Source organism: Elgaria multicarinata, chromosome 2, assembly GCF_023053635.1.
Source record: "Elgaria multicarinata webbii isolate HBS135686 ecotype San Diego chromosome 2, rElgMul1.1.pri, whole genome shotgun sequence".
Taxonomy (NCBI): domain Eukaryota; kingdom Metazoa; phylum Chordata; class Lepidosauria; order Squamata; family Anguidae; genus Elgaria; species Elgaria multicarinata.
The window spans coordinates 171763480-171784627 of record NC_086172.1 but is presented as its reverse complement, the minus strand read 5'-3'; the positions used below and the strand labels follow the sequence as shown (position 1 = coordinate 171784627).

General features: G+C 44.8%; 1 protein-coding gene across 1 annotated transcript in view; it reads left to right on the top strand.

Moving 5' to 3' along the window:
• LOC134393168 (nesprin-2-like) overlaps positions 1-21148 on the top strand; it is a 272899-nt gene that overhangs the window by 91393 nt on the left and 160358 nt on the right. Inside the window, exons 33-43 of the mRNA XM_063118134.1 lie at positions 267-411; positions 906-1124; positions 3424-3692; positions 4063-4231; positions 6501-6656; positions 8820-8960; positions 10072-10254; positions 11222-11359; positions 14046-14231; positions 18959-19084; positions 19357-19539. Coding sequence (XP_062974204.1) covers positions 267-411; positions 906-1124; positions 3424-3692; positions 4063-4231; positions 6501-6656; positions 8820-8960; positions 10072-10254; positions 11222-11359; positions 14046-14231; positions 18959-19084; positions 19357-19539 — 1915 coding nt within the window. The remainder of the gene's footprint in view (positions 1-266; positions 412-905; positions 1125-3423; positions 3693-4062; positions 4232-6500; positions 6657-8819; positions 8961-10071; positions 10255-11221; positions 11360-14045; positions 14232-18958; positions 19085-19356; positions 19540-21148) is intronic.

Sequence of the window (21148 nt, the reverse complement as noted above, 5' to 3'; positions counted from 1 at the left end):
AGAAAATCTGGTTTTTTCCTCCTACAGCGAAATGGGCCGGCGTTTCCTGCTGTGTGCAGGAAAAGCAGCACGATAAAAACACCCACTGAATGGGCCACATGGTCTTTGTTTACTTCTTCTTTCTTCAGCATGTGAAGAAAGAGGAAGCTGCTCGTGCCTATTGTGAGACGGAAGCAGGAGGCAAAGCGACGGGAGGGGAACGCGATTTCCCTCACTGTCTGAAGAAGCTCTTTTTATTGTTTTATTTAATTCTGTTTCATCCACAGATGCTTGGAAACATACCACCGCTTCAAAAAGTCCAAAGAGATGATACGTGCTAATCTGGACGTTGTGGAAAAGGTGCTCCGGAAAACTTTGTACCATATTCCAGCATCTTACAAAGAAGCTCTAGAGCTGTCCGAACAAAGCAAGGTGAGGTTGATGATAATAACGATATGAAACGTCACAATTATAAAGCATTTTTTCAGCATTCAAAGCTCTTAGTACACGTTCTCTAGATAATCATGAAAGACAATCTGCTAAAGTTGGTCAGTATTATGGCCAGATGTAACGATAGTAGGCCTGTGTTTAAGCCCGAAGCAGATGACAACAAGGAAGAAGAGCATTTTTGGTGGTTGATTCCTTGTTGTGGAATGCACAAATTCGGTGGTGTGTGTAGTGGCAAAAGTGTTGGACTGGGACCCGGGAGACCCAGGTTCTAGACTCCACTCAGCCATGGAAGCTCACTGGGTGACTTTCGGCCAGTCCCAGACTCTCTACCTAACCTACCTCACAGGGTTGTTGTAAGGATAAAATGGAGAGGAGGAGCACTGCCTAAGCCAATGTAGGTTCCTTGCAAAAGGGAGGAAAAAAGGGCGGGAATGTAAATGCAATAACAAAGAAATAATAAAATGTTTCCCTCAAAGATGCTCGTCTCCCAACTGGTTTCGACGGAAGAAGATCTAATGAAGTTGCGTCAAGACTCAGGACACCTGAGCTTGATGTGCCAAGAGAACGACCGGGCGCGGATCGCCACAATTGTGGCAACGCTGTGGCTCAAGTGGCTTCATTTACTCAATGCTGCGAAAGAATGGGACGGCAAATGTGAAGAGCAGAACCAGGAGTGGAAAGCCGTTAATGAAGACGTGAGTAGTTCGGAGGCATCTCCCCGCCAGGCGATAATTTCTAGCTTGGTTATTATCCCCAGGCTAATTAATTGTCTCATATACAGGAAGGACAAGCAGCTCAGGAGGAGAGTATGTACCTGATATGCAGTCATCCCAGGTTTAATCTCCGGCACTCTTAGGTTTAATCCCCTAATCCCTGGTATCGCCAATTTATAAGAACAGGGAGGAGATGTTGAGGGAGACCTTCAGTCTTCCGTTAAATTGTTTCTGCAGGGTATATGAGGGACCTCTACCACTTCTTTTTCAACGGTGGCTTCACTGCCGCATTAGCAAAGTGGAAGGACATTTGGTGTAAAATTAGTCGAGCTTCTAAGGGCGAAAGCAGGCGGGAGATTATAGTGGAGGAACTGTTTGGGTGGGGCTCTCACCAGGCATGTCTAGATGGGGCGATATCTCGGGGATCATCCCTGTGCATCCATGTGATGCACAGGGGATTCCGGGAGCAAGGAAGAATGATCCCTCCCTTGCCCCAAGATCTCGCCCTATCGTTTAATCCCGACTTTTCCTGCAGTTTCGGGATGATCCGTGTGGCCGGGCGTCCTGTTTTTGTCCTGGCTCCTCACGAGTAACCACAAGGAGCTGGGACCTGGGTAAGGGGCAGGAGTGGGGTCAGGGCTTTTTTTTTAAAAAAAGACTTACCTTTGCACTGGAGCACTGGTGCACTCCAGCTCCTGTGTCTTCCAAAAAAATGGCCGCCGCACCGTCCTCTTCTTCCTGGGAGGTCACGCGCCGTGTGTAGACGAGGGGGACGATCTCGCAATCATCATATTGTGAGATCATCACCCTCCACCCCTCTTGTCTAGCCATGCCACCGTCTTCTAAACTCAGACATGCCTCTCCCTTTCTGGTATCAAGGGCTTGAAGAAACTGGCTGTGGCACTCCCAAGCACACACTTACCTTGTGTTGTAGCCTCACGACATTGTGCCTTTCCCTGGCTGTCCTACACCACTGGCTAATGATGGCGAGGGGGGAGTGATGTCACCGCATGAGGGGGGCTTCTGTTTTTGGCGAAAGCTGTGTGTTTTCTTGTCACATCTAGTTTGACCCTAAGTGGACTTGGACGTGTCACTAATTATCATTCTTAGCCCCCCCCAGCTCTGCCTGCCAATCTATTTATATGGGGGTGGGTGGGGAGAATAAAACTGGCTAATTATAAATATGGGGAGTAAATAATAAATACCAAACAAGATTACTGAAATGTAAGCAAAGTGTGTTGAACACTTACATAGGGATGGAAAAGATAACAGAATGTCTGTATTTTTACCACTTGTACAGAAAAGGAAAGAGCTATACTAGAGTGACCAGATACAAAAGAGGGCAGGGCTCCTGCAGCTTTAACTGTTGTGATGAAGAGGGGATTTCACCAGGTGCTGCATGCATGCAAATGACCCCTGCTGAAATTCCCTTTTCTATGCAACTGTTAAAGATACAGGAGCCCTGTCCTCCTTTTCATATGGTCACCCTACTACTAATTAACCTGGGCAGGATGTGGAGTGACCAGATACAAAAGAGGGCAGGGCTCCTGCAGCTTTAACTGTTGTGATGAAGAGGGAATTTCACCAGGGGCTGCATACATACAAATGACACCTGCTGAAATTCCCTTTTCTAGTCAACTGTTAAAGATATAGGAGCCCTGTCCTCTTTTCCATAGGGTCACCCTAACCGAGATAAATCAATAATATAAATGCTAACTGAAATGCATCACATATACTGACAATGATCTCGATTCTCCGAGTGTTGCTATGTATGCACCCAAAACAGAACTACACACACAAGAGAGAGGTGTCTGCAGACACATGGGAACACTGAGGTTAGCAAGAGTACAACAAACGCTTGAGGGGTCAGGAAGTAAAGTGGCAAAAACAACCCGGACACCATGATAAGGAATGAACATGGGCGGGGGACAGAAAACTAAGGTGGAGGAGGAACAGAATGGAGTAGGTGGAAACCTGATTAGAAATACTCTGCACTGCAACATTTTGTTGCAGCACTCCACTTGTATACTATAAATGCACTTATTTTACACTGGGAGCATATGCTGAGACAAGTGATATAATCATCACTGTTATATTTCCCATGTATAATAACTGCATTACAAAAGGAATCCTATGCATGTTTACTCAGATGTAAGTCCAACTCCGTTCAATGGAGTTTACGTCCAGGTAACCTGGTGTAGGATTGCAACCTTGAGCAGTTGAAGTCTTCTCTCATTTCACTGGTTCTCTTCCCTGCTCTGGCCGCCATATTTCTTTTTAGATGGAACGGGAAGCCATCATTCTAGACAATTTTCTCGAAGAACTACCGGAAAACCCCAGAGAGAAAGAGAAAGCCACCAAGGAGGAACTGGAAGAATTTCTGGAATGTGCAAACTATTACAAGGAAAGCGTGGATGCCGAGAAATTACTGTTGCGCTTAATACTTGTCCGCTTAAAGAGCATCCTGAGTGTCCCTGAATGTCCCTCTGAGAAAGGAGGAAGCCTTCCTGTTGTGTGTGAAATTCAATCCATGCAGGACCGAACGTCAGAGTAAGTCTAAATAAATGTATTGGGGAGATAACTCCCATGATACTAGTATATCCAGTATTCCATTCTGCTTTCAAAATACCTTCATTATTATTTTTTAGCTTGAGCTAGGGATTCCAGATTATCTGACAGATGTATAAGGATTCCTGAAAGAATATAATAATTAGTTAGAATATTGCATCCCTAAAATATAATCCAAATAGTTTTCAAGATGGAGAAGCCCAGTTGACTGTAATGAAAGTTGGTTGTGTTTAGAGCCTTCAGAAATCAGGGCATGGGGTGTGTGTGCAGTGCTGATGGAACCTCTCAGATCTCATGTTCTAGTTCCCTGTGAAACCTCCGCTGAATATGATTCCCTGCGCCATTTTCTCAGGCTCTGCCGAAAGGCTGAAAAGCAAAAGGGTGCTGTGCAGTCTGAGATTGAAGACCGGGCCAAAGTTAATGAAGAAATAAACACTGTGAAGAATTCGTTACAGGACGCCATGTTGTTGCTGCAGGACATAGACTTAGAAACGCCAAATGAAATGGCAGCGAAACTTGAGGTTGGTGAAACACCCGCTGTCAAGGTTGTTTTAAATGGGTATTGTCTGCTTTTATGCTTTTTATGCTTTTAAATTTTGTGTATTTGTTTTTAATGTTCAGTGTTTTAATCTTTGTAAACTGCCCAGAAAGATTCGGCTATGAGGTGGTATATAAATGAAATGAATAAATATAAATATCGACATGGTTAAGGGTTGGGACCTCTGCACGTGAAGAACTCATGTATTCTCTTCCCTGAGCGTTCAGCTTTAATTGAAAAGCAAGCAAAACTCTCTAGCGTTGTTACTAGAGGAGGGCAAACTCACCCGGGTCCAACTCGTTGGACGCTTGCCCTGTCACCGCGGTTTGTCCCTCCGTGCATGCTGCACAAGTTCCTTTGGTGGCTCGGTGAGCGGCCACCGAGCGGCCAGCAGCCGCCCACCCACGTCTGGAGCCGCCATTGTGTGCAACGATGGAGGCTTTGGAAATTCAATAATTCACCCTGATGTGTAAATGGGTCCCACAAGGGGGAAATGCTGGACAGTTGGTGTGTGTGTGGGGGGGTCAACTCCTGTCTCCCCTCAGCTGTTCAAGCCCTTGTGGTCTCTCCTTCTTTGCAAGCCTTTCCTCCATTGCATAAATGAGGCCTTTTCGTCTTACATTTACGCAACCGGAGGCAGGGGGGATGCGTAATTTCCAGAGCCTCTCTCCCTCCTCTTCGCAGCCAGCATGGAGAGAACCATACCGACTGCCTCTCCAAGCTTACAGAAGTGACCTCGGAGAGGATGGAAAGGGGATGTTTCTGTGGGCAAAGAAGGGGCTGGAGAAGCAGGGATACAGGCTATCCCCAGCCTTCCCCTAGCCTCCTTTCCTCCCCCTCTGCAGAGCCCTAGCTAGAGGGGCAAAAATGCCTGTCTAGCTAGAGGGGCAAAAATGCCTGTCTAGCTAGAGGGGCAAAAATGCCTGTCTAGCAAAAATCCAAGAGTGGGAGAAGCACGGAGGCAATGATAATTTCTATGTTCCTCTCACTCTGCATAGGATGCCCATCAGCCTTCGGGTTCAGAGGCTGATGGGCATCTGGATAGGATTATACCCTTTGTCTGTTAACAAAGACAATAGATAGATGTTAGATTTTATGCAAACATAATTAGAGAGGGATTTGCATATGTTTCCCCCCTACTGTTTTCGGCAGTTCAGAAAGTTGTTCCAAAAATTGCTCATGTGGGTGCTGATTAATTGCAAAAATGAGGTAATATAAAATAGCATCATCGAATTTTAAGGTTGGAAGGGACTTTGGAGGTCATGTTGGTTCAGCCCCCTGCTCAGTGAAGGAATCTGCAACTCCAGCATCCGACAGATGGCTCTCCAATGACGGAGAGCCCACCACCTCCCAGGGCCGTCTGCTCCATTGCTGAACAGCTCTTCTCCTTTATAGGTTTCTCCTAATGTTCAGCTGAAATCTGCTTCCTTGCAATTTCCACCCATTAGTTCTTGCCCTCCTGCTGGGAGTAACACATGATGGCACAGTTACAACCAGCCTCTTTGTTGTCTGTTAGATGAACAACAACTTTTACTTTCCACTTTCATTCTGTTCCCATGCAAGATGCGGATTTGGACTTTGATCCAAAAATTCAACGTTTTGGTATCAAGGAAATGCCTTAGAATTGGGACAAATCATTGCAAACCACATGCATTTCCCAAGAAATTTGGCCCGAAATGTGTTTCCTTTCTGTTGTTTCTGTCAGAGGATATAGATCAGATTAAATTTCTAGGCCACGAATAGTAAGGCAACTGTCAAGTTCCTTTTACCTCCTGAAAACGATACTCTTCATGCAGAAGTGGAATTGACTGTTTTGCACAGATCCTTTGGTTTTGGCAAAACAAAAGTGATCTGCTCTGTTGCTTTTTTTGGGGGGGGGGGAGGTAGCATTTTAATTATTGCTAGTACCTAATTTTGGGGAAATGTTTTGGGGCTCTGCCCCTCTTTGGAACGAATGCACGCTTTGCAGCTTAATCCCGGGGCTGTTTTTATGTGCTCAAGATATTATTTCATCTGTCAATAAGCCTTGACGAGGACAATGAAGAGGTATCAGGTTTAAGTTATTCTCGGTGAATTGAAAAGCATCATGACTAAACAAAGTGAGCATCTCTCGGGTTTAACCGGCTCCGCCTGCGTAGTCAAAATGAGGCTTTGTCATGCGAAAATTACCTGCCTGCATCCTAAGTGCAGTGGGAGGCAAAATCCCCACTTCTGGGGGGGAAAACCCTCTTTAAATCTCATCCACTTCATAGGAGATCCAGAAAGCAATCGAGCAGCAGAAGCAAACCCTTGAGCAGATCATGGAGAAGCTACGCATCAAGTATGCTGAAATGTATACAATTGTTCCAGTGGAGATTGAAACGCATTTGGAAGATTGCAAGGGAACCTTGCAAGACCTGGAAGAAAAGGTAAAAGCCACCGTTTCTTCATTCTGAAGCTCAGAACAAGCTTTTGCTAGGCTCCAGGTTCATTGCAGCTGTATCCTGCTTTTTGGGTGGCTTAATGAGGACTCTTGGCGGTCTCCAGCTGCGTAGCTTCAACAATGCCACAGCTTCGGGAGACCCTCATATTTGTGGACTTCGCTGTGCCGTTTGTGGAATTCACTACCACAAGATGTAGTGATGGCCACCAACTCGAATGGCTTTCAAAGGGGATTGTACAAATTCCTGGAGGAGAAGGCTATCAAGGGCTACTAGCCCTAATAGTTTTGTGCTACCTCCAATATTTATTTATTTATTATTTATTTAGAATATTTATATACCGCTCCCCATTGAAAAATTTCGGAGCGGTGTACAAGGTAAAATGAAAATAAAAACAGAATAAAACAGTTAAAACAAAATTTAAAAAGAAGCAAAAACAGAAATCCAAGGCTGCATGTTAAAGAAAGGCTTCTTGGAATAAAGATGCTTTCAGAAGGTGCCGAAAGGAGTACAAGGTTGGAGCCTGTCTGACCTCCAGAGGCAGGGAATTCCACAGGAGGGGCGCCACCACGCTGAAGGCTCTTCCCCTGGTGGATTCCAATTGGAGGATGGATCTAGGTGGAACCACCAGGAGCAGGCCCTCGGATGACCTCAGTGACTGGGCAGGTTGGTAAGGGAGAAGGCGCTCTCTCAGGTATCCTTAATATCAAGGGAGCATATCAGTTTCCCAGGAACATGTGCAGGAGGGTGCTATTGCATTTGTGTCCTGCTTGTGGACGACGACTACTACTACTACTTCTTCTTCTTCTTCTTCTTCTTCTTCTTCTTCTTCTTCTTATTATTATTATTATTATTATTATTATTATTATTTCTTACCCTGCTCTCCCTCTGGATCGAGGGACAACATTGAATACAAAAATATAAAATACATAAAACTGATTAAAATCATAAAACCAATGCATTATTAAAATCTCATAATCTTTTAAGACATTTTACAATTCGACTAGGAAGGCCTGCCAGAAGAGATCCGTCTTTATAGCTTTTTTAAATTCAGAAAGACTATTAAAGTGGCGGAACTCTCCAGGCAGGCCATTCCACAGTCTGGGAACGGCAGAAGAGAAGGTCCTTTGGCTAACAGTTGTCAGCCTAATTGTGGCTGGCTGAAGTAAATTCTTCCCAGAGGACCTGAGTGTGCGGGGCAGATTGTACGGGAGAAGGCGATCCAGCAGGTAACCTGGACCCAAACCATGTAGGGCTTTAAAGGTAATAACCAACACTTTATACGTTGCCCAGAAACTAACTGGCAGCCATGTCATGGGCTACTGTGTGCTAACAGTCTTGGGTTGGGAACAGGACACTTGACTAGATAATCTTGCTGGATTCTCTTTATGACCTTCAAAGGGAAAATAAGATTCCAGATCCTCTTCCAAAGAGGAGCCCTCCAGAAGTCCAGGTACTTCTGCATAACATGGTAAATGTTTTCCAAATTCCTGTGATTCATTAAAGAAGAAAGAAACAGTGGTCGTTCTTTGAAAAACCACATAGTTTTGTCCAGTGGAGGCTGGTGGCTCCGATGTCAGTGGGGCAGCAAATCTGTTCCATTAGGGTGACCATATGGAAAGGAGGACAGGGCTCCTGTATCTTTAACAGTTGCATAGAAAAGGGAATTTCAGCAGGTGTTCTTTGCATGCATGCAGCACCTGGTGTAATTCCCTCTTCATCACAACAATTAAAGCTGCAGGAGCCCTGCCCTCTTGAATCTGCTCACTCTAGCTAAAGAGGGCAGAGCTCCTGCAGCTTTTACTGTTGTGATGAAGAGGGAATTTCACCAGGGGCTGCATGCATACCAATGACACCTGCTGAAATTCTCTTCTCTTTACAAATGATAAAGATACAGGAGCCCTGTCCTCCTTTTCACATGGTCACCCTAGCTCCAGGATTCAGTCAAAACCAATCAGAATTCTAAAGGAGCTACCCATGGGGAGCACCTTGGATTGAGTTCTGACTGGTTCCGACTGAAACCTGGAGCAGATTCACCGCCTCACTGACATTGGAACCACCTCTGGTTTTGTCTTTGTATTTCCGTTCCGCTTCCCTCCACCGCTACCGCTGCAAATCCTTTTCAATTTGTTTGCTTTTTAACCCTGGTAGGTCAGCACCGAGCTCTTGAAAACCTCTCCTCACTACACCACAGATAAAAAAATAGAAGACATTAACAAAGGCCTCCAAGCGGTTGAACACATGTTACAGCAGAAGAGTGAGAATATCACCAAAGCTAAAGAAATTCAGAAGGTAATGTCCCGCTTATTTGCTTCAACACAGGTCTGCCCTAATCACGTATAAAACTGGGCTAGAACCCCAGTTTTTAGGACATATGGGGGATGCGAAACCCTCTCTCTGCTGCAATTTGCCTCCCATGCTAGCCAGGTTTGGACATAATACTAACCATAGTTTAGGAATATAGGCAGCTGCCGTATACTGAGTCAGACCATGGGTCCATCTAGCCCAGTGTTGTCGACACTGACTGGCAGCAATGGCTCTCCAGAGTTTCAGACAGGGATTTTTCCTGTCCAGCCTTGAGATGCTGAGGATTGAACTTGGAACCTTCTGTACGCAGAGCAGGAGCTCTACCACTGCGCTACATCTCTCCCTCTAATTTAGCATCGCACGCACCAATTTGCTCCCCCTCCACTCCCCTTTTCTAACCTGGCTGCAAGGAGATCAGAAGTATCTGCTCCTATTTCCAACTAACTGCGCTTTGTCATTTTGGCTGAGCCAGGGACTGTGGTTAATTTTAACTATGACTTGCCTGAACAAGCCAGGATCAGAAATCAAGGCTTGAATCTGGCTTGTTCAGACTATCATGGGCACAATCACAAAAGGGCTGCCAGGGGAGATGTAACCAATCACAAAGGACAAATAAGCTGGGCAGACAGAGGTGTACAGGGCAGAGGTGCGGTCTGAGCCACAGCACACCACACAATTCCTTAAGACCCACAATTTTCAGAGGCAACAGCCAATCTCATCCCCCCATCTCTTTTCTCTCTCACTCTGGACCACTACCCATAGATACACTCTCTCTCTCTCTCTCTGCCACACACACAAGCACCCCATGTACCTCGCAGGCATAAGTGCATGCATTCACACCTGTCTCTCCTTTCCCCTCCACACTGCAAGCCCATGAAAGACCACACTCACTCTTCTTTTCAGGAACCTTCCAAAATCCCCCCTAAACCTTCTCTGTCCCTCTTTCTTTCTTGCACACCTTGGCGGGCACCAAGAAAGGTCTCCAGGGCCACATTGGTGCCCGTGGACACCATGTTGCCTATGTCTGGTGTAAACCGATCACAGACTGGAAGAGTACCCCTTGCATTCATTGACGTGTTCTGTCTACTCCATACAGAGAATCTGGGATTTGCTAGACCTTTGGCATTATAAAATGAATGAACTGGATTCAGAAGTTCAAGACATTGTGGAGCAAGACCCCGGCCAGGCTCAAGAGCTGATGGATCGCTTGATGATTCCACTGCAGCAGTACCAGCAGGTCTCCCAGCGTGCCGAGCGCAGAACGGCAAACTTAAACCGGGTAAGGGATGGATGGAGAGGATGCATAATGTGGAAGGATGAAGAGATTGAGGGCTTCTCTAAATGAGCGATTTATAGCACTCTTCTCACTGGTTACTCACGGATGTTTGCGGGTCGATTAGGCAACGTTTCCCACCGTTTCTCCCGGTAATTTCGTGCTTTAAAAACACAGAGGTAATTCGGGATGTAATTTATGACGGATTTAATCCGCCACTAGACGGCGCTGTTTCATTGAACAGAGGAGTCTGCTATAGCATTCTCTTTTCGATTCAAAACCACATGGTCGCTGTTGGTTGCTGCCATTGCGAACGTGAAAAGATCCGAGACCTGGTAAGGGTGTCGGGGTTTATTCTTAATGTAGAGACACCCTGAAATTAAGGGAAATAGCACCACGAATGAAACACAAGTTGACTGAAACAGAATTCATCTAGTTCATTCCCAGAGCCAGTGTGGTGTAGTGGCTAAAGTGTAAGCCTGGGAGCTGGGAGATCTGGGTTCTAGTCCCCACTCAGCCATGGAAACCCATTGGGTGACTTTGGGCCAGTCACAGACTCTCAGCCCAACCTACCTCACAGGGTTGTTGTTGTGAGAATAAAATGGAGAGGAGGAGGATTTTGTACGCTGCCTTGAGTTCCCTGGAGGAAAAAAAGGCAGGATATAAATGCAATAATCAATCAATCAATCAATATTAAATTTGTATCCAGATCAGATAGTATGCTCACCATCCTAGTATTCCCTATAATCTTGGACCTAGGAGGGGAGCATTCCCTAATACAAATGGGAATGAGGCAGTTCCCACATGCATAGAATTCCAGCTTGCCCTGCTGTGCCTTACAAAGCGTGGGCATGGCCATGCTAGCTGGGAATTATGGGAGTTGCGGTCCAATGCCATCTAGAGGGCACCAGGTTGAAGAAGGCTGCATGAAATGGAAGTAAAGATAATACATGATGTTATATATATTTTAAAGGCTGCTAACAAGATGGAAGAATGTGATGAACTCCTGAAGAGCACCCAGGCGTGGCTTAGAAACACCAGCAGTCTGCTCACCGAGGAGGGTAAAAGCGACTGTGCCAAAACTTTGAATAAACATGCCAGTGCACTCCAGGTAAAGGGATCTGCCCCAGACTGTGGAACGGCCTGCCGGAGGAGATTCGTCAGCTTAAAGCTCTCTCAGAGTTTGATAGCCGTAAAGACTAGTCTCTTCCGGCAGGCCTACCCAGGTGAATTTTAAACCTAAGAATTTTAAGATGCTGTGATTGTTATTTTAATATTGTATTGGTTTTATATGCTGTTTTAACTAATTGTATTATATTGCGTTTGGTGTTGTTCCCCGCCTCGATCCAGAGGGAGAGGTGGGTAATAAAATGTTTCATTATTATTATTATTATTATTATTATTATTATTATTATTATTGATGTGAGGTTGGACACACTTTTGCATATCTTACTCGGCCTTAAAGTCCACGCCGGCTCTCAGCCAATTATATTCTGCTCTGCAGGCAATGAACAAACTCTGCAAAAAAGCCGTAGAGTGAGTGACTCAATGGCTCAAGCAAACAGATGGGCATGTACATATTTCTGTGCTCAGTGCGTGATGGGTAGGAATGTGTACCCCTGCCCACACTTTGTAGAGCAGGAGTGCTTGAATATCCTTCGGCCAAAGGGCTAAATTTCATTTTGGGGATTTAGGGTTGCTTTCCAGGGGGCGGGAGTGAGGCCGAAGGCAAAAGGGGAGGGGCCAACACACCCCTGTTGTAGAGTAACAGTTCAGTGCCATGCATGTCTACTCAGAAATGTCCCACTGGGTTCAGCAGGCCTTACTCCCAGACGAGTCAGGGTAGAATCACAGCCTCAATGGACAGTAATGCTCTCAGTTCTTTCAAGAGTTTCAAAAAAGCTCCCAGTTCTTATAGTAATGTTTAAGTGATTTAATTGGCTAAGAACTGGGAGCTTTTCTGAAACTCTTGAAAGAACTGAGAGCATTACTGTCGGCTTGAGGAAACGAGAATGATATGGTGATAAACCCTGGTGGGTTCCTTTCTAATTGTGTAGCCGTGGCTCCTTCTGTAAATCAGTTTGCGTCATACTGAGGAAGAATCTTCGAAACAGCAATTAGTACCGGACTACTGTTTATATTAAAGACGCTTCATGTGAATAGTTCACTATATGTATATTAGATGTTGATATTGCAGGCTTTGTTGTGAATGTTAGTGTGAACATCCTATAAATATTGTTGATGTGCCTGTTCTTTGTACTTTTGTAAAGTTTCTGAATTATTCATCTATGTAAGTTGTTTTGATGACTTTGTGGTTTGAGTGTTATCACTCTTATTATACTGTTGTTGTTTCCAAACCACAGCCTTCTATTTTCTTTATATAGAATCATAGAATAGCAGAGTTGGAAGGGGCCTACAAAGGCCATCAAGTCCAACCCACTGCTAAATGCAGGAATCCACCCTAAAGCATCCCTGACAGATGCTTGTCCAGCTGCCTCTTGAATGCCTCTAGTGTGGGAGAGCCCACGACCTCCCTAGGTCATTGGTTCCATTGTGGAACTGCTCTCACAGTCAGGAAGCTTTTCCTGATGTCCAGCCGGAATCTGGCTTACTGTAACTTGAGCCCATTATTCATATACAAAAAATAGATAAAATATTATAAAATGTTAAAACATACATGCACGTACAACTAAAACCTTACATGTTAAAATGTAATAAATAAATAAATGTGTAGTTTCCAGTCCAGCTTGAAAACCACATTCAGGAGCCTTATGCCATGTGTCAGTCAGTTACCTTTGCTGGACTGGGCGATCAGCTGCAATTCACTGAAAGCAAAGCAGTAAAAGCAAATTTGCTTGAGACATGGAGGAATCATAGCCGGCAGCTACTGTTTGGAGGGGATATAAAAAACCCCAGTGACTGTACAAGAGCTTCCTGCAGGAGCTTAAAGAGATGCCCTGAATTATGTCCATTTTTAAAAATCTATTATCTTTTTCTCTTGGATGCATTTTGCAATCAGAAATCTGTTGGATCTTAATATTCCCCTTTGAATTACAGTGGCGGCCAAAACTGTGGACACGTTTTGAAATTTTCATGTTTTGCAACGTTGCAACTTTGCATGCTTATAGAAAATGTTCTGTTTCACGAAATCCAAACGTTTAGATATCAATTGAAAGAGAATTTAATGCTAAATTCAATACAAAAAAACAGAATGCAAATATCTGCAGTACAAAAAAGTTATGCTTACTTTAGTCTTAAAAACAAACACAGGTGTGATTGAGTGAAGAAGCGGATTAGAATTGCAAACCCTACTGGCCAATCACAGTCCTTGTTCTGGGGACCAATCACATGGCAGTAGCTGCGACACATCATGTTCCAAGTTGGGGAAAGTCAGTTTTGCTGTTTGTTCTGTAACTGAAGGGCAATTGGAGATTGTGTGAATATTTGAAGTATTTCTCAAATTAAAAGTGTATGTACATACATCATAAATAGAGCAATGGTACCGAAGAAAAGAGTTGATTGGACACCCAGGAAAAGAAGCAGGATTGTTGTATTACGTGAATCAGGTCTTTCAACTGATATATAAACATTTGAATTTCGTGAAACGGAACATTTTCTATAAGCATGCAAAGTTGCAAAACATGACCATTTCAAAAAGCGTCCACAGTTTTGGCCAGCACTGTAACTCTGAATTACGGCATTTTAGAGGTGTCTGGAGGATTTAGAAATAGTCGGATCTCCAATGCGTTTTAATGTTTCTTTCTTTCGCCAATTTAACTTTTGCTCCACCCACCAAGATGGCGTTTGAAGATTCAGAACAAAAGCAGCGCGTTCTCAATGCCCTTTCCCCAGAACTGGAGGACTTGTCCACTTTGATTGAAACTGGCGCGACGGTGCAGGAGTTGAAGGAAGTAAATGAGCAAGTTGAGGCCTTGCAACGGAAGATCGTGGAAATCCTTCCGCATGTCCAGCACTTGGCCGATGTAAGTGCAATGTGGTTTCCCTCTGCGTGTCGGATTGCAATTCCCATCGTTTCCAGCCATCATGGTAGGAGTTGTAGTCTAACAAATTGGGAGGCACCTGGGTGGGGAAGGATGATAAAGACATTCTCTTCATGCTGATGATGAAGAAGGGGAGGAGCTGTGGCTCAGTGGTAGAGCATCAGCTTTGCATGCAGAAGGTCCCAGGTTTGATACCCGGCATGTCCAGGTGGGGCTGTAGAAACTCCTACCTGAAACCCTGGAGAGCCATAGCTGCCAGTCCGTGTCGACAGTACTGGGCTAGATGGACCCATGGGGCCTCACGCACGCAGGATCCGGATTCAGAATCAAGGCAGTGCACAGCCTTAGTAAATGGTTAGTTGCTGTGTTGTTGTTGTTGTTGAATAATAATAATGCGTTTATTTTATTTATTTTTATTTTATTTATTACATTTCTATACCGCCCAATAGCCGGAGCTCTCTGGGCGGTTCACAAAAATTAAAAACATTCAAAGTATAAAACAACAGTATAAAACCATAATATAAAATACAATATAAAAACTCAACCAGATAAAAACAGCAGCAATGCAAAATTACAAATTTAAAACACCAAGTTAAAATTTATTTGTAGACTGTTAAAATACTGGGAGAATAAAAAGGTCTTCACCTGGCGTCTAAAAGCATATAATGTAGGTGCCAAGCGAACCTCCTTAGGGAGCTCATTCCACAGCCGGGGTGCCACAGCAGAGAAGGCCCTCCTCCTGGTAGCCACCTGCCTCACTTCCTTTGGCAGCGGCTCACGGAGAAGGACCCCTGAGGATGACCTTAGGGTCCGGGCAGGTACATATGGGAGGAGGCGTTCCTTCAGATAACCTGGCCCCAAGCCGTTTAGGGCTTTAAATGTTAATACCAGCATTTTTACTGCCCAGGGGGAGAGGTGCTTATGGGATTTTCTGCCTCTGGTGATAAAATAAGCTGGCGAGCCTTGCCTCTGGCAGCAAAATATATTGGGCCATCCCTCAAATGGTCCCACTTTTTGTCAGTGGAAATATGGATTTTCCACCCTGTTCAAATTTGTTTCTACCTCAAGAAGGGGAGGGGTTGTCTCCACTGCCAATTGCCCCTTTGGTGCACATTATTATTATTATTATTATTATTATTATTATTATTTATTTATATAGCACCATCAATGTACATGGTGCTGTACAGAGTAAAACAGTAAATAGCAAGACTCTGCCGCATAGGCTTACAATCTAATAAAATCATAGTAAAACAATAAGGAGGGGAAGGGAATGCAAACAGGCACAGGGTAGGGTAAGCAGGCACAGGGTAGGGTAAAACTAACAGTATAAAGTCTGCACAACATCAAGTTTTAAAAGCTTTAGGAAAAAGAAAAGTTTTTAGTTGAGCTTTAAAAGCTGCGATTGAAGTTGTAGTTCTCAAATGTTCTGGAAGAGCGTTCCAGGCGTAAGGGGCAGCAGAAGAAAATGGACGGAGCCGAGCAAGGGAAGTAGAGGCCCTTGGGCAGGCGAGAAACATGGCATCAGAGGAGCGAAAAGCACGAGCGGGGCAATAGTGTGAGATGAGAGAGGAGAGATAGGAAGGAGCTAGACCGTGAAAAGCTTTGAAGGTTAACAGGAGAAGTTTATATTGGATTCTGAAGTGAATTGGAAGCCAATGAAGAGATTTCAGAAGCGGAGTAACATGGTCAGAGCGGCAAGCCAAGAAGATGATCTTTGCGGCAGAGTGGTGAACAGAAACCAACGGACTGATGTGAGAAGAAGGAAGGCCAGAGAGAAGAAGGTTGCAGTAGTCCAACCGTGAAATAACCAGCGCATGAACAAGCGTCTTGGCGGAAGAGACAGACAAAAATGATCGAATCCTGGCAATATTATACAGGAAAAATCGACAAGATTTAGCTACTGCCTCAATATGAGGAATAAAGGAGAGCGAGGAGTCAAATATAAAGCCAAGGCTACGAGCTTCCTTGACCGGAGTAAGCGTAACATCATTGACAGTAAGAGAGAATGAGAGATGAGGAGAAGGTTTAGGAGGAAAAACGAGCAATTCAGTCTTTGCCATACTGAGTTTCAAACGACGATGAAGCAGCCAAGCTGAGATATCTGAAAGACATGCCGACATGCACTCCTCCCCTACCCCTTTCGCAAGCAATCCCCCCCCACACACACACACAAAGAGAAGATCTCAGGATCTGCGTTGCCGTGATAGGCAGGCCAAGAGCAAAAGAGGTGGGACCCAAAACACATAAGAACATAAGATCTGTGCTGGATCAGACCAAGGATCCATCTAGTCCAGCACTCTGTTCACACCGGGGAACCAAAGTCAACCAGAACATGGTGGGAACATGGGAGAGGGCCTTCTCGGTGGCTGCTCCAATGCTTTGGAACTCTCTTCCCGGGGAAGCTAGGCTGGCTCCCTCCTTGATGGGCTTTCGGATGCAGGCTAAAACTTTTTTGTTCCAGCAGGCCTTTGGAGAATAATTTGGCCCTCCATCTATGTTAATGTCTTAAAATTTTGTTGTGTATTTTAAATGTTTATGTTCCCCCCCCCAAATGTATGTTTTAAACTTTGTAAGGCTGCCTTGAGGCCCAGTATTGGGCAAAAGGCGGGATACAAATAATAATAACAACAACAACAACCAGGAACCCACAAACAGGACATGGTGCAACAGCACCCTCCCACCCATGTTCCTCAGCAACTGGTGCACACAGGCTTACTGCCTCGAATACTGGAGGTAGCACACAACCATCAGGCTAGTAGCCATTGATAGCCTTCGCCTCCAGGAATTTATCCATCCCCCTTTTAAAGCCATCCAAATTGATGGCCATCACCACATCTTGTGGTATGAATGCCATAGTTTAACTGTGTTGTGTGAAGAAGTCCTTCCTTTTATCTCTCCTGATTCTCCCACCAATCAGCTTCATGGGATGACCCCATTGGGTTCCAATATTATGGGAAAGGGGAAAAAACAGCAATACCAGCATATTTTAGTTTCAATACCTGCATATTTTAGCTTCTTCTTGCCAGTAACGAAGCCTTAGGAGAAACATTTCAACCTTTTAGGGTGCAGGAAAAACTGCACAAAAGTCTGGAAACCACCAATCAGCAGTCGGTGAAAAGTGGTCGGGGCCACCCATAGAATCCTGGAGTGCCAGATTGGGACCCCACAACCCCCCCTCCCATTAAGATAGAAAAGATGGAATAGCAACTCAATGCCTTTTGATTGGTATTTCTAGGAGTCATCCTTCTGGAAGCAGAGAGAATGCTGAAACAGTGGCAATATTCTCCAGTTTACAATGCAGCCCCAACCATCATTGATTTCCGCCTGGTCTAGCCTGTCTATATATACTTCTGGTCTTAACCAACAGCCAGATTTGCCTTGCCTGTATGGGTCTGTAAGCCTCTGTTGTGCTCTCCTTTAGATACCTTTCAAACTCTTGTGTGAGAGCTTCAGTGACCCTGTTCAGGCAACATGCTAAGCCATGGTGGTTAAGCTTTTTGAGCTAAACACTGGGCCTGTTCAGACAACACGCTAAACCACGGATAGGCCGCTAACCCTTTTGCAGCAAATGGTTAGTGAGCATGTTTAAACGGTGATTATGTAAGCCATCGTGATCAGGAATGGTTCGCATGACATGCTAAGTCATGGATCACAGAACATGCTGAGCCATAATGTTTAGCTCAAATGCTTAACCAATGTGACTTAGCGTGTCATGTGAACCATTCCTAACCATGGGGGCTACATAACCATGGTTTAAACACGCCCACTAACCATTGCTGCAAAAGGGTTAGAGGCCTAACCTTATTTATTTATTTATTTATTTATTTACATTTTTATACCGCCCAGTAGCCAAAGCTCTCTGGGCAGTTCACAAAAATTAAAACCATTAAGAACATCATAAAACATCTAACAATCTAAAAACCCAAATACAAAATACAGTATAAAAAGCACAACCAGGATAAATCCACACAGCAGAAATTGATATAGGATTAAAATACAGAATTAAAACAGCAAAGTTTAAATTTAGATGTTAAAATACTGAGAAAATAAAAAGGTCTTTAGCTGGCGACGAAAAGAATACAGTGTAGGCGCCAGGCGGACCTCTCTGGGGAGCTCGTTCCACAGCCAGGGTGCCACAGCGGAGAAAGCCCTCCTCCTGTTAGCCACCTGCCTCACTTCCTTTGGCAGGGGTTCACGGAGAAGGACCCCTGTGGATGATCTTAAGGTCCAGGCAGATACATATGGGAGGAGGCGTTCTTTCAAATAACCTGGCCCCAAACTGTTTAGGGCTTTGTATGTCAGCACTTTGAATTGGGCCCGGACCTTGGCTTAGTGTGTTGTCTGAACAGGCCCAATAGTTGTTGGATTGGGGTGATGGTGCAGTATTTAATAAGGTTGAACTTGTTGACAGATGATTCTATCAACCATCTGTCAGGTATGCTTTAGGGTGGATTCCTGCATTGAGCAGGGGGTTGGACTCGATGGCCTTGTAGGCCCCTTCCAACTCTGCTATTCTATGATTCTGTCAACTAGGAAAATGGATATAACCTACGACTGGTCAATGCCTCTCACAGAATGCTTCGCTTTTTAAATGTGAGGACGGTTGAGCGTCCTTAGCTTCTGGCTACCATATCCTCGCAGGTTCTGTTTGCTTTTAATGGGCTTTAGTGAGGAATCCACAAATAACGTGAGTCTTTCCAAAAATGTAGGAGGTGGAAGCGATTGAATCCGAAGTGAAAGCCATGGAGAAGGATATAGAAAAAATTAAGACGATCTTGTCCCCTTCAGAAGACGCGCTCAATTTTTCTCCTAAGGAACATCTTAAACATGGTCAGGTGAGTCAGTTCATTACGAAAACAACTGAGGGAGCAATGCTACTCATGTTTAGACCGGGGGGGGGGGATCATACAACTCCCAGCATGCCCCAGTGAGCCATGGCTGGCTGGGGCATGCTGGGATTTGTAGGACTTTTTTTCTGTCCAAATATGCATGGGATTGTGGCCGCAATAAATTAACATAGAAACACAACACGGCGGCTGTGTTTGCTTCCTCCCCTTTCCCTTTCCAACTTTCTATCCTTTTATTGATCCTGGATCTTTTGCTTTAGGTTATCCTGTCCCACATCCATCCCATGCAAAAGGCACTTGCTGAGATCCAGTCCTATCAAGAAAGCTTGAGGTTACCAGGCAAGAGACTGCAACCCCTCTCTGTCTCCCAGAGGACAAAACAACTTTTGAAAGAGCTGAAGGCGTTGGAAAGAATGACCAAGGAACAAAACACGCTGCTTGAGGTAAAAGCAAACCTGATGTAGCCAATAAAGTGCAGGTCTTCACAGGGAACACCCGGTCATGTTGAAACGTTCCTTGGTAGCGGGACAAGGATGTGGCAAAAGCAAGGCGAGGCACCTGGCTGGCAGGTCCTTTATCTCTGCTTTGGTTGGGTAGTTAATGCTGAACCCAAATAGCTGGAGGTGCCTGGCTTTGGGGATTTAATGTCTGAGACCTTAGCGGCAAGAGACGGTCTAATGACTAGGCCCGCAATGATTAATCAGGCAGCAGATCTATTTATTTTAAGGGTGTAATCCTTAAAAAGCGGTATATAAAAGGCAGGAGCCACACTACTGATTTATAGTGGTATTGAAGTGCACTGACAACTGTTGGGGCCCATGGACGCATACCACATACCGCTTTCATAGTGCAATATCCTGCTTGGTGTGGTTCCTGCTTTTTATATACCACTTTCATAGTGCTACCTGCTTGGTGTAGAACTGGCCACCATGTTAATTGCATAGTCCTGTAGCTGAGGATAATCTCTTTTTTCCAGATGATGACCACCACAGATTGGGATTGGAGGATCAAACCTCCCTCCCCATTTTTCCCTGAACACCACCACCTTGGGGTGGGTGGGGGTGGGTGGGTTGTGTGTAAAAGAGGCCTTTCTCCCTTTCTTACCACCCCTACCAGGGAATTTCAGGAAAAATAGGGAAGGCTTAATGCACCTCCTGGTGCATGGTGGTCCCAATCCAAATCAGGGCCGTACACACTTACCCATGAGTAAAAAAGAAAATATCTTCTGCTACACAATTCCCAGTTAACAGTTAGACCCTACTAATTCCCTTGATCTGGATGCTCCTCTTCTGTTTAAAGCCACCTAAAAATTGCATTGCCTTTTTAAGCAGTCACGTTTTAGTACAGAGTCATTTCCTCCTCTGTGTGAGAGAGCAGGGCATGCCCTTTCTAAGACGAAGCATGCCGCAACACATGTGTGCATCATTTAAAAACTGAAAAAAGATTGTGTTTTTCTTAGGTGTGAATTTGTAAAGATTTAATAATTAATCTAAAACTCAAATGATTAATCAGCTAAGTTTCTTTGATCATGTGACAGTCCTACTAATAACGCATGGCTTTATGAGGGCCAGATACAGAGCGTCATCGCATGGGGGGAAATCGCGTTTGCTTCCCGTCGCTTCTCTGCCCTCGCGTTTGTCCCTCATTACTTCCTCTTTTGAAAGAGGAAGTAAACAATGTGCACATGGCCCATTCAGGGGGCTGTTTTGATTGTGCTGCTTCTCCTGCACACAGCAGGTGATAGCGGCAACTTCCGTCTTTAAAAATAAGTCGGACTTACTGGGGTGTTTGTTTGTGGTGCAAAGAAGGCTAGAAGGGGCGGGAGGTGCGCGGGAGGCAGACGACATCGCGAGAGGGACCCGTGAAAATCCGTGAGTGCCCAGCAATAAAACGCTTGTCTGATGGAGCTCACACTATGGACCCTAGAAATTAGTGTCACGAATGGAGGGGAAACATTTACCTTTGCCTTCATGCAATGCAGACATGGGGAAAACCTGTGCCTGTAGTTCTGCTGATATTTCTGCCTCCCTGTATCGTGTATTCAGACACTTA